General features: G+C 44.9%; 1 protein-coding gene and 1 non-coding gene across 2 annotated transcripts in view; both read left to right on the forward strand.

Moving 5' to 3' along the window:
• The window catches only part of SDAD1 (SDA1 domain containing 1), a 29,941-nt gene extending 26,623 nt beyond the window's left edge, over positions 1–3,318 (forward strand). The window contains exons 21-22 of the mRNA XM_063135542.1: positions 1,272–1,433; positions 2,857–3,318. Of these exons, the coding sequence (XP_062991612.1) occupies positions 1,272–1,433; positions 2,857–2,907 (213 nt within the window). The 3' untranslated portion in view covers positions 2,908–3,318. The remainder of the gene's footprint in view (positions 1–1,271; positions 1,434–2,856) is intronic.
• A 6,452-nt stretch (positions 3,319–9,770) lies between these two features.
• LOC134405212 (5S ribosomal RNA) lies at positions 9,771–9,889 on the forward strand. Its single transcript, XR_010025941.1, has one exon. It is a non-coding gene; the product is annotated as a 5S ribosomal RNA (ribosomal RNA).
• The last annotated feature ends 3,525 nt before the right edge of the window (positions 9,890–13,414 follow it).

The following is a 13,414-nucleotide window of genomic DNA, read 5'->3' on the forward strand; positions in this document are numbered from 1 at the left end:
CGCTGCGGGGTCAAGTGGGCAGAGTTGAGAGGCGGTGGGAGGCAGTCTGCCAGAGTAGCAACGTGGCAGAAGTTGTGGCATGAGGACCCTCCCTGAAGGAGTCTGGTAGAAGCCTGTCGGGCACGGTGGGAAACCATCCATTTAGTTGATAGGTCTCCAGTCGGAGGATGGGTCTATGTGGAACCACCAGGAGCAGGCCCTCAGATGACTTCAGTGACCGGACAGATTGGTAGGGGAGAAGGCGCTCTCTCAGGTATCCTGGTCCCAAGTTGTTTAGGGCTTTGTACACACGTACAAGAACCTTAAACCTGGCCCGGTAGCGAATAGGCAGCCAGTGCAGTTCCCTCAGCAGAGGAGTTACATGCTGGAAAGGGGCAGCTCCAGACAACAGCTGAGCTGCAGCATTCTGCACTAGCTCCAGCTTCCAGAGCAGCCCCACACAGAGCGCGTTGCAGTAATCCAATCTTGTGGTGTAGTGGCTAAAGTATTGGACTGGGAATCAGGAGATCCAGGTTCTAGTCCCAACTCGGCCATTGAAACCCACTGGGTGACTTTGGGCCAGTCACAGACTCTCAGCCCAACCCACCTCACAGGGTTGTTGTTGTGAGAATAAAATGGAGAGGAGGAGGATTATGTACACCACCTTGGGTTCCTTGGAAGAAAAAAGGCGGGATATAAATGCAATAAGAAAATAAATAAATGCCTGTACCACCATGGCCAAGCTATCCCTGCCCAGGAGAGGCCGTAGGTGGCTTAAAGCTCTTACTGCCTTGGTAGAGGCATCCATCCCAACCTTTTTAGAATAGGAGAAAAACTGCACAAAAGCTGGGGACCCATCAAACAATTGGTCAGGGAAGAGGGTGGGCGTGGCCATCCCCTGGTGGGGCTGGATTATGGGATGCTAAGAGTGCCTAATTTGACCCCTCGGCCTGACATTTTGCACCCCTAATTTCAATTGATTGCTGCATTGAAATATTTATTTATTTATTTATTTATTCATTTATTACATTTTTATACCGCCCAATAGCCGAAGCTCTCTGGGCGGTTCACAAAAATACAAAAACAAATACATTGTTTTTCACTACTATTGCTGCTTTTTTACTGTGCTGCACTTTGGCAATGCGACCACAATTCAGCGTTTGCATTCGTTTTGACAATTGCACGCTGTTGTGTTGGCCGAAAAGTTCGCTGGACGTTTTCAAATAAGTAAACGAGTAGACTACGTTTGGCTACGTTTTAGCTGTTCCTCTTTCCTGTTCCTTCACTTTTAGGCCGGCAAGACGGACAGAAAAGAATTTGTGAAAAAGAAATCCAAAATGAATCCATTTGCCAGCTCCACAAACAAGGAGAAGAAGAAGCAAAAGAATTTCATGATGATGCGATATAGTCACAACGTCCGGTCAAAAAATAAGCGTTCGTTCAGGGAGAAACAGGCAAGTGGCTGATAGCTGTGTTCACCTTGTTTTGCCCAGATAGGGTGTTTTTGCACAACTATAATGAGATTTCATTATAGTTGTGCAAAAAAACCCTATCTGGGCAAAACCCCAATGGGAAAGGTTTTTTCAACCAGTAATGAGATTAACCCTATCGGTGAAAATGCTTTATGTGTTATCTAGTTACGGTTACCTTCTCCAGAAAAAAGGTGCAGACTTTTCACTAAACCCAGGTACAACGTTAGGATTCGAGATAGAATGTTTGAAAGATAATATGGCTGATTTCACCCTTATTTTCATTTGTGGCACAACCTCTTGCAAACCAGCTATGAGTTTCACTGGAAATAAATAATTGTTATGGTTACATAGGGTTGTAACCTGGCAGAATTTTTTTCCCATGTTTATTACATTGGTGATCATGCTTAATGGAATCTTCAGTCCTGGGCAGGACTGCGTTGCCCAGAGGGATTTGTGAGAAACATGTAATCCTCATTGGAGCAGGGTGTATTACTACTTGGGATTTCTGTACAATGAGCAATTTGTTAGCTTTCCTGGTGCTTCGCGCCTGAAGAACATGTGGTTTCTTTCAGTGTTATATTTTTTTTTCTTTTACATTTCTAAATGCATGTTTCTATCCCCCATGGTTTTTGAAAAGCTGGAAAAGGTGCAGAAAGTGTCTGGTGAAATCACCGAAGCTTGGACTTCAGTGGTTAGGGGGTGGGCTTTCAGTGCCTTGCACAGTTACTTTTAACTTAGAATCATAGAATAGTAGAGTGGAAGGGGCCTATAAGGCCATCGAGTCCAACCCCCTGCTCAGTGCAGGAATCCACCCTAAAGCATCCCTGACAGATGGTTGTCCAGCTGCCTCTTGAATGCCTCTAGTGTGGGAGAGCCACACTAGCCCACAACCTCCCTAGGTAACTGGTTCCATTGTCGTACTGCTCTAACAGTGAGGGAGTTTTTCCTGATGTCCAGCCTGAATCTGGCTTCCTATAACTTGAGCCCAATGTTCCATGTCCTGCACTCTGGGATGAAGAACTGCCTTATAGCCCAACAAATCTCAGTATCACTATTTATCCACTAATTATTTACTGCCTAGAAACCCTGGTGCTTTCCAGATGTATTGGAATGCAATTCATTCCTAGGCCATGCTGGCTGGGGAAGGTGGGAAATGTAGTCCAACGTATTTGGAGAGTGTCAGGTTGTCGAAAGCTGGCCAAGTTGCCTGTCTGTCCCCCAAATTCATATTCACTGAAAACCTGGGTCTTGGAATCAGAATTATGAAAATATAACTGATCACACAATTGGGGGATGTTTGACTGTGGAGTCCACTGCGAGTTTCAATATTTTGTAATGCTGAAATTCAGTTCTTCAAAAAAAATCTTCGTCCTGCATGCTGATGCATACTTTTCTGTTCTTGCAGCTGGCTTTACGAGATGCGCTCTTGAGACAGAGGAAAAGGCTGGTGAAATAACTGCTGACGTGATGGAGCCTGTTTTTCAATCTGGATATCTAAAAGCCATCTTAGGCTCTTGAAAAATAAAAATTGCAAAGACAGAAGAATGTTTGGACTCTGTTAATTGCAATGAAATGTCTCCACTAAATACATGATGGGGAGTGGTGGCGAAAGGGAAATGATATTAATATTTCAAGACTTTTCTATCTTGGATGCATAAGGAAAAGGCATGACTTCTCATTTATTATAATTTAAATGTATGTCTAATGACAGATAAGAACTCTGATTTATATTCATGAAAGAACTGACCATAGGAATCCTATGGGTGAAAATGGGAATAATTTAAGAATAAACCTGCAATTTTTGTGTATATTGGAAGGGAATGTAACTTCTGTATTGCTGTAAAATATATTTAAAATACTTTCTGCATTCTTATTTTTAAGGGGTGTATTCTGTGTAAACTACATTGTAAGAGCTAGGGTGAACTGGTTGAGCCTCACTAGACACCATTTAAGTTTGTGCATGTATGTAGAATCATAGAATCATAGAATAGCAGAGTTGGAAGGGGCCTACAAGGCCATCGAGTCCAACCCCCTGCTCAATGCAGGAATCCACCCTAAAGCATCCCTGACAGATGGTTGTCCAGCTGCCTCTTGACGGCCTCTAGTGTGGGAGAGCCCACAACCTCCCTAGGTAGCTGATTCCATTGTCGCACTGCTCTAACAGTCAGGAAGTTTTTCCTGATGTCCAGCCGGAATCTGGCTTCCTTTAACTTGAGCCCCTTATTCCCTGTCCTGCACTCTGGGAGGATCGAGAAGAGATCCTGGCCCTCCTCTGTGTGACAACCTTTTAAGTATTTGAAGAGTGCTATCATGTCTCCCCTCAATCTTCTCTTCTCCAGGCTAAACATGCCCAGTTCTTTCAGTCTCTCTTCATAGGGCTTTGTTTCTAGACCTCTGATCATCCTGGTTGCCCTCTTCTGAACACGCTCCAGCTTGTCTGCGTCCTTCTTGAATTGTGGAGCCCAGAACTGGACACAATACTCTAGATGAGGCCTAACCAGGGCCAAATAGAGAGGAACCAGTACCTCACGTGATTTGGAAGCTATACTTCTATTAATGCAGCCCAAAATAGCATTTGCCTTTCTTGCAGCCATATCGCACTGTTGGCTCATATTCAGCTTGTGATCTACAACAATTCCAAGATCTTTCTCGTTTGTAGTATTGCTGAGCCAAGTGTCCCCCATCTTGTAACTGTGCATTTGGTTTCTATTCCCTAAATGTAGAACTTTGCATTTATCCCTATTAAATTTCATTCTGTTGTTTTCAGCCCAGCACTCTAGTCTATCAAGATCACTTTGAAGTTTGTTTCTGTCTTCCAGGGTATTAGCTATCCCACCCAATTTGGTGTCATCTGCAAATTTGATCAGCGTTCCCTGCACCTCCTCGTCCAAATCATTAATAAAAATGTTGAAGAGCACTGGGCCCAGGACTGAGCCCTGCGGCACCCCACTCGTTGCCTCTCCCCAGTTTGAGAAGGTTCCATTGATAAGTACTCTTTGAGTCCGATTCTGTAGCCAACTGTGGATCCACCTAATAGTTGTTCCATCTAGCCCACTTTTAGCTAGTTTGTTAGAAAATACCAGCGCTACCATCAGCTGCCCAGCCTGGCATGTATGGCTCAGGTCTCCTACATAATGTCCCTGGATGCCAATGTACCCATAGATACTCGTCTTGGCACCCATCAGACTTTCTGTCCCTCCTGACTTCTATTCTTTAAGTTTGTTTTATTTCTTATTTTTAACTCGGTATGCTGCAAAGGAAAGTACCACCCTCAAGTGCCATCTTTATTTGGGTTTAAAAAGTTGATGTGTTTTGGAGCAAGTTACTTTTCTTTCAGTCCCACCACTTAGGCTTGGAAAATGACTGTTCTGCAACCTGCCATATCCACCATGTCAGTCATTTTATGAATGGGCAAGGCGCCCCTGTGGCAGCCATTTTGTGAGAGCGCTCAAAATTCCAACTCCTTGTCCTGCATGCTGATGCATACTTCTCTGTGCCGTTATTGTTATTTCAAAATGCTTTATTTTTCCTTGCAACTGTCATGTGAGGTAGGTAGGTCAGCATTATTGCCCTCAATTTTCAGGATGAGACTACACGTGAGAGTGGCTTCTGCCTGAAGTAGACTTGAAGCGGAGGGTTTCTCAGCTCATGCTCTTAGATATTCCTTTGCATATTTTACGCAGAATTCAAAGGGTCTTGCTCCAAAGTAAGCATGCATAGGTTTGCAGCCTAGCTATTACACTGCTCTCTATAGAATCATAAAATGGTAGAGTTGGAAGGGGCCTATAAGGCTATCAAATCCAACTCCCTGCTCAATGCAGGAATCCACTTTAAAGCATCCCTGACAGAAGGCTGTCCAGCTGCCTCTTGAATGCTTCTAGTGTGGGAGAGCCCACGACCTCCCTAAGTAATTGGTTCCATTGTCGTACAGTTCTAATAGGAAGTTTTCCTAATGTCCTGCTGGAATCTGGCTTCTTGTAACTTGAGCCCATTATTTCGTGTCCTGCACAAGAGATCCTGGCCCTCCTCTGTGTGACAGCCTGTGTAATAGAGGCCTGGTATTCCATCTGAGAGGACAGTAGCTTGCCTAAGTGAGTTTGTGGCAGTGGTGAGATTTGAACTTGGGATTTCCTGGTTTATGCTGGCTCAGTTCAAGTCAACATGTTTCTCAACGGTGGTTTTGATAGCAGCAGAGAAAGCTGCTATCAACATTGTTCCTTGTATGCCTGCATCCGTGGAGAAGTATGTAATGTGCCAAGGGTTAAAGATGGCTCCTCTGCCAAAGGGTGGCTGCAGGTGACTACATGCCAGATTTGCATTCTGTAATGAATAGACTGTGAACAATGAAGCTTTGAATATAACCTATGATTTTGCACCTTAATTCTCTATTGATGATGTAACCAGGGCTGGTGCTACCATTAGGCCAAATAGGCAGCCGCCATGGGCGCAGTCCTCAGAAAGGCGCAGACCTCAGAGGGGCGCAGTACTGCCCTTTAAGGGTCAGCTTTATACAAATTAGCTGTTTTAAGAAAAAACACAATAATAGGAAAATATAATAGTTCAGAAACTCTTGTTGAACAGCTGAATCGAAGTTGGCAATTTTTTTGTGTGTGTGTATGTGTGCAAGTAGCTTGCCTTGCCTAGGGCGCAAAATAGTCTGGCACCGGCCCTGGATGTAACCTAACTTGCTAACCCAGAACTGGCCAATAGAAAGGTTAGAAAGAGACTAACACACACACACACACACCTTTAGTCAGGGCCTATAAACAGACCGAGATTCCTTTGTTCGGGGTGCCTCCATCTTGCATATCATGAGAGAGCACCCCTATACTGCAGTATTGGAAATTGAATCGATTAAGAGCATTCTCCAGCCTCGTGTGATTGATTGGCTATTAACCCGCTCTGGTAGCGAGCCTTTAACCCCTTGTTGAGGGACAACAGTTTTAGAACTCCACGGTGGAGTTTTTACACTGTTGAGAAATGTGTTGTCTGGTGGGAAAACTCCATGCAACGGTGGAGGTTTTTTTGGGAAAACACTCCAAACAAAATATCCTTGCAGTATAGAGGAGAGTTCCTGCACAACTGCTGTGTTGTATGGATGGCTCTGGAATTTTCCATTGTATTGACTTTTCCCACTGGCTACAGAGTTCCCTGGCAAGAGAGGCAAAAGGAGCAAGGGCTACTCTGAGCTGCCAGGATTGGGTTTTTTTGTTTGTTTGTTTTTGCAGCAGTGGCTGATGGGATACCATTGGGAGGACCAGGTGAGGAGAGAGGGCGGAAGAACTGTCAATCAAACATCGCAATGGATTTTACTCAACTCCACCATAGCCCACAATGGTGGGAGTTGGAATATTTGTGGGGTGTACCTCCCAAAAACTCAACCGTTGAGTGGGGTTTTCACACTAGAGTGACTAATTTATTTAGAATGTTTATATACCGCTCCCCATTGAAAAATTTCGGAGCGGTGTACAAGGTAAAATGAAAATAAAAACAGAATAAAACAGTTAAAACAAAATTTAAAAAGAAGCAAAAACAGAAATCCAAGGCTGCATGTTAAAGAAAGGCTTCTTGGAATACAGATGTTTTCAGGAGGCGCCAAAAGGAGTACAAGGTCGGAGCCTGCCTGACCTCCAGAGGCAGGGAATTCCACAGGAGGGGGGCCACCACGCTGAAGGCTCTTCCCCTGGTGGATTCCAATCGGAGGATGGATCTAGGTGGAACCACAAGGAGCAGGCCCTCGGATGACCTCAGTGACCGGGCAGGTTGGTAAGGGAGAAGGCGCTCTCTCAGGTGTCCTGGTCCCAAGTTGTTTAGGGCTTTGTATACAAGTACAAGAACCTTAAACCTGGCCCGGTAGCGAATAGGCAGCCAGTGCAGTTCCCTCAGCAGAGGAGTTACATGCTGGAAAGGGGCAGCTCCAGACAACAGCTGAGCTGCAGCATTCTGCACTAGCTCCAGCTTCTGGAGCAGCTTCAAGGGCAGCCCCACATAGAGCGCGTTGCAGTAATCCAATCTTGAGGTTACCAATGCCTGTACCACCGTGGTCAAGCTATCCCTGTCCAGGAGAGGCCGTAGTTGGTGAACCAACCGAAGATGGTAAAAGGCACTCCGAGCTGTGGCGGCTACTTGAGCCTCCAACAACAGAAATGGGTCTAAGAGTACCCCCAAACTACAAACCTGTTTTTTCAGCGGCAGAGCAACCCCATCTAGAACAGGCAATGAGCCTGTCTCCCGGACTTGGGAACCACTCACCCACAGGGCTTCCGTCTTGCCAGGATTCAGTCTCAGTTTATTGGCCCTCATCCAGCCCATTACTGAGTCTAGGCACTGGTCCAGGACCTGCACAGCCTCACCTGATTCAGCAGTAAATTTAAGGAAGTGGCTTGAGAAATGAAGAAACTTAAATTATTGCTGCTCACCCATGACCTATTGGGTGACTCACTCGGACCTCACTGAAAGGCAGGAAGTTGATGGGGGGCAGAAATAGATATGTTTGCCAAGGTAGTTGCTTCTCAAGGGTATGAAGAGAGATACCATCCAAAATAAGCCGTTTTGTTGGTACTCCATTATGGAACAAGACTTGGCATGAAGGATGGGCAGACAAGGCACTAAGATGGGTCAGAACTTGAGGTCCTCTGAATGATGTTGGATTGCAGCTCCCACCAAAAAAAACCAACCCTCCCGCCTGTTAACAGTTTCCACATTATATAGGTGTGTGCACGTATTATAAAGCAGCTTCCCCCAACCTGTGCCTTCTGGATATGTTGGAGCACAATTCCCCCCCCCCGCCCCGCCCAGAGAGCATGTTCATGTTTGCTGGGGATAATGGGAGCTGTAGTCCAAAAAATCCAGATGGCACCAGATTGGAGAAGGCATAGAAATGGTAGAAAGACAACTGACTCCTCCTGTTCTTTTATTCTTTTCTTTCCCAAGGTAAACAATCCAGGTGTTTTACAGATTTCCACTGTTACAAGAAATCAAAGCTACTAACCCTAACACCACCCAGAAAGTCCTCCCAGAGGGAGGTTCCACATACAGGGATGTAAGAGTTACACACACGCACACACGAAGAAAAGATACAAATCAGTACATAGTTTGATGTTTGGGAGGAGTTCCCACGGGCTGAAGACAAAGAAGCGTACGTAAGTGATCAAATAGACCAATAAAGTCTGAGTACTAACCTCACCAACTTAACCCATAAGCTGCCTTTGCACATGCGTGTTTACTATCTCAATAAATGTTTGATTGCATTAACAAGCACATATCAACATTACTAACCACATGGTAAACCACATGGACCAATGAATGTAAGCTGATGGTGTTGATAACATAAATGTCTAAAAACAACCCCTCCATGTTTGAGGGGTGTGACATTGCTTCTGCGTGAGCGACAGTGTTCACCCTAACTGCAGTTTAGTAAAATAAGAATAACCCAGGAAGCCTCCGTCATCTTTCTACCAAGTGTATACAAATCTGAACACTATGTTGCACTTGGTTCAAGCATATTTGCGTAACACAGGCAGGACTTTCCTTTTTGGCTTTGAATCTTTGCAGATGCCAGTTTGGTTCTGTCTCAATAAATAAAGAGAATAAACCTTTGCAATTTCTCCCGTGCTTTCTGGTAGAAGAATTTTTCACTGTTGAAGGAATACTGAGGCCACGGTGAAAGGGGGACTCGCACCTCAGCGTCTAGGAATTAGTTAGAGACCATCAACAAGTACATAGACACTGGTGACCCACTGAATGCACGTGTCAATGGCCAAAAGGCCCCTGAAAGGGAAGCGAAATCCTGCTGTGGTTTGGAATAATAAAATAATAAAAAGATCAGAGTTGCACAGAACAACAGATTTAAGGGTAAAATCCAAAGCAGATTCTGAAGAGTCCCATAAATCTTTCTCAGCACTGGCTGCTTGCAAAAAAGAATGGTAGATGTAATTATAAGTGAACTAAATTCCCTTCTTTTATTTAGGGTTGCCAACTTACCAGAAGAAAATGCCTGGCTTGCTCCTCTTCTTTCAACAGCAGCTTTATTTGTAGCAATCAGCAGGTAAAGCTGTTTACAGAAGCGAAAAGAACATTCTCCCCTGTTAATACCTCGTAATTAATCAGTCTGTAAAGGGCACAGGAGCTGGGGAAACAGTTGGCAACCCTGTTTTTGAACGCCCGATTGTGTGCTACCAAACGGGGTTGCCACTTTTGACTACTCACCTCCCCCAGCCCACTGTGCAACTTCTAGGCAAGATTCCAAAGCCTTTTAATTGCACCCTGGCAAGCAGATATACACCAAGAAGGATATTACACTTTGAAAACGGTATATGTGCCTATGGCCATACTACCCTGAACATGCCCGATCTCGTCTGATCTCGGGAGCTAAGCAGGGTCAGGCCTGGTTAGTACCTGGATGGGAGACCGCCTGGGAATACCGGGTGCTGTAGGCTAAAAAAGAAGAAGAAAGAAAGAAAAAGGTATGTGTAATGTGTCCTGGGCCTGAACAGTTGTCAAAACTGCTATAAACCATTATAAATCGGTAGTGTAGATCCTGCCCAAGACGGGAACTTTCCCCCAGTCAGAGCACCTTTATGCCAGGAAGGGATCCGCCTGCTGGATTCCTGCCTGCAACACAGCTGTTGAAAGCACAAATTCCTTGTCAGGGTTGGAAAATTTACCCACAGAGGGTTAAGCCCTGGAAGAAGAAGAAAAATGGACTTTGGCACAATCTCTGGATCCTCGTTTTTCTCTACAGGTGTTACACATTGTTGCAAAAATAGCTCGTTCCCTGGTGTACCAGGTCCAATACAGCACACGAGGAGGAGAGGAGATGAAGTATGGGTCTAACAATGCTTATTCTGCAGAATAAGAGACACAAGGAGCTAATTGCTGCAAAGTATGTGCCTATCTCGCAAGGGAGGTAGCTAGGTTTTATACACTTATCTTCTTTAGTGCTGCATACGTAGACACCATCTAACAGGAAATTTCTAGCTGGAAAAGAGAATACATGGCATGTTCTTTTGGCAAACATCAACACAAAGAGATAGGTACTCACTGTTTGTTAAGATCTTTTTGGTTATCTAGGAATGCTCCAGACTAGATATCCTACACTGACAACAAAGGTCCACATAGTTAAAGCAATGGTATTCCCCGTAGTAACCTACGGCTGCGAGAGCTGGACCATAAGGAAAGCTGAGCGAAGGAAGATAGATGCTTTTGAACTGTGGTGTTGGAGGAAAATGCTGAGAGTGCCTTGGACTGCAAGAAGATCAAACCAGTCCATACTCCAGGAAATAAAGCCAGACTGCTCACTTGAGGGAATGGTATTAAAGGCAAAACTGAAGTACTTTGGCCACATAATGAGAAGACAGGACACCCTGGAGAAGAGGCTTATGCTAGGGAAAGTGGAAGGCAAAAGGAAGAGGGGCCGACCAAGGGCAAGATGGATGGAGGATATTCTGGAGGTGACAGACTTGACCTTGGGGGAGCTAGGGGTGGCGACGGCCGACAGAAAGCTCTGGCGTGGGCTGGTCCATGAAGTCACGAAGAGTCGGAAGCGACTGAACGAATAAACAACAAAACTTTTCCGTAGCAACTCTGCCTCAGAAAGCGTACTTTTCCAACAACACCATAACTGCACTGTAAAATGTCAAGGCCTCCTGTCTCAACTGTTAATTGAATAATTGGCTGATGAAACTGTGTGCAATACCATGTATGAAATGTATATATTTTTTATTTTTTTATTTATTACATTTTTATACCGCCCAATAGCCAAAGCTCTCTGGGCGGTTCACAAAAATTAAAACAAAACAACCAACAGGTTAAAAACACAAATACAAAATGCAGTATAAAAGCACATAATATAAAGTTGTACAGATGTAATGGTGGATGCTGGTTGGTGATATTATGTACGCTGGATGTATTTTGTACAGAAGACGTTATATACCTCAGTAAAATCTTTGCTGAAGAAAAGCTATACCTGTCCTGAGAGGCAACGAGTAGGGTACCGCAGGGCTCAGTCCTGGGCCCAGTGCTCTTCAACATTTTCATTAATGATTTGGACGAGGAGGTGCAGGGAACGCTGATCAAATTTGCAGATGACACAAAATTGGGTGGGATAGCTAATACCCTGGAAGACAGAAACAAACTTCAAAGTGATCTTGATAGACTAGAGTGCTGGGCTGAAAACAACAGAATGAAATTTAATAGGGATAAATGCAAAGTTCTACATTTAGGGAACAGTAACCAAATGCACAGTTATAAGATGGGGGACACTTGGCTCAGCAATACTACAAACGAGAAAGATCTTGGAATTGTTGTAGATCGCAAGCTGAATATGAGCCAACAGTGCAATATGGCTGCAAGAAAGGCAAATGCTATTTTGGGCTGCATTAATAGAAGTATAGCTTCCAAATCACGTGAGGTACTGGTTCCTCTCTATTCGGCCCTGGTTAGGCCTCATCTAGAGTATTGCATCCAGTTCTGGGCTCCACAATTCAAGAAGGACGCAGACAAGCTGGAGCGTGTTCAGAGGAGGGCAACCAGGATGATCAGGGGTCTGGAAACAAAGCCCTATGAAGAGAGACTGAAAGAACTGGGCATGTTTAGCCTGGAGAAGAGAAGATTGAGGGGAGACATGATAGCACTCTTCAAATACTTAAAAGGTTGTCACACAGAGGAGGACCAGGATCTCTTCTCAATCCTCCCAGAGTGCAGGACACGGAATAATGAACTCAAGTTAAAGGAAGCCAGATTCCAGCTGGACATCAGGAAACACTTATTTATTTATTTATTTTATTTATTACATTTTTATACCGCCCAATAGCCGAAGCTCTCTGGGCGGTTCACAAAAATTAAAACCACAATAAAACACCCAACAGGTTAAAACACAATTACAAAATACAGTATAAAAAGCGCAACCAGGATAAAACCACACAGCAAAGTTGATATAAGATTAAAATACAGAGTTAAAACAGTAAAATTTAAATTTAAGTTAAAATTAAGTGTTAAAATACTGAGTGAATAAAAAGGTCTTCAGCTGGCGACGAAAGCAGTACAGTGTAGGTGCCAGGCGGACCTCTCTGGGGAGATCGTTCCACAACCGGGGTGCCACAGCGGAGAAAGCCCTCCTCCTAGTAGCCACCTGCCTCACTTCCTTTGGCAGGGGCTCACGGAGAAGGGCCCCTGTAGATGATCTTAAGGTCCGGGAAGGTACATATGGGAGGAGGCGTTCCTTCAGATAACCTGGCCCCAAACCGTTTAGGGCTTTAAATGTCAATACCAGCACTTTGAATCGGGCCTGGACCTGGACTGGCAGCCATTGAAGCTGGAAAAGGACTGGCATAATGTGATCTCGCCGGCCAGTCTCTGTTAATAACCTTGCTGCCCTATTTTGTACCAGCTGAAGCTTCCGGACTGTTTTCAACGGCAGCCCCACGTATACCGCATTGCAGTAATCCAAGCGAGAGGTTATCAGAGCATGGATAACTGTAGCTAGGCTATCTCTGTCCAGATAAGGGCGTAGTTGGTATATCAACCTAAGCTGATAAAAGCAGAACCAGTTGGAACCATCCCTGACTGTTAGAGCAGTATGACAATGGAATCAGTTACCTAGGGAGGTTGTGGTCTCTCCCACACTAGAGGCCTTCAAGAGGCAGCTGGACAACCATCTGTCGGGGATACTTTAGGGTGGATTCCTGCATTGAGCAGGGGGTTGGACTCGATGGCCTTGTAGGCCCCTTCCAACTCTGCTATTCTATGATTCCTGACATTCCTTGCCCACCCCTCGGGGGAGGAGAAATACAGACATATGGTCTGAGGCAGATTCATATGCTCATATTTGCACATAAGACCTATTTACACAGAAAGTAGAGTGGCTAGCCAATGCGCGCTGCTCTCTATTTTCCTGGCGCCTGCAAGGAGAAGCGTTTTTCGCCGAGTAAACACCATCGCTCGCAAAGCCGCGTGACCCGGAT

The sequence above is a fragment of the Elgaria multicarinata genome, chromosome 10, assembly GCF_023053635.1.
Source record: "Elgaria multicarinata webbii isolate HBS135686 ecotype San Diego chromosome 10, rElgMul1.1.pri, whole genome shotgun sequence".
NCBI classification, from domain to species: domain Eukaryota; kingdom Metazoa; phylum Chordata; class Lepidosauria; order Squamata; family Anguidae; genus Elgaria; species Elgaria multicarinata.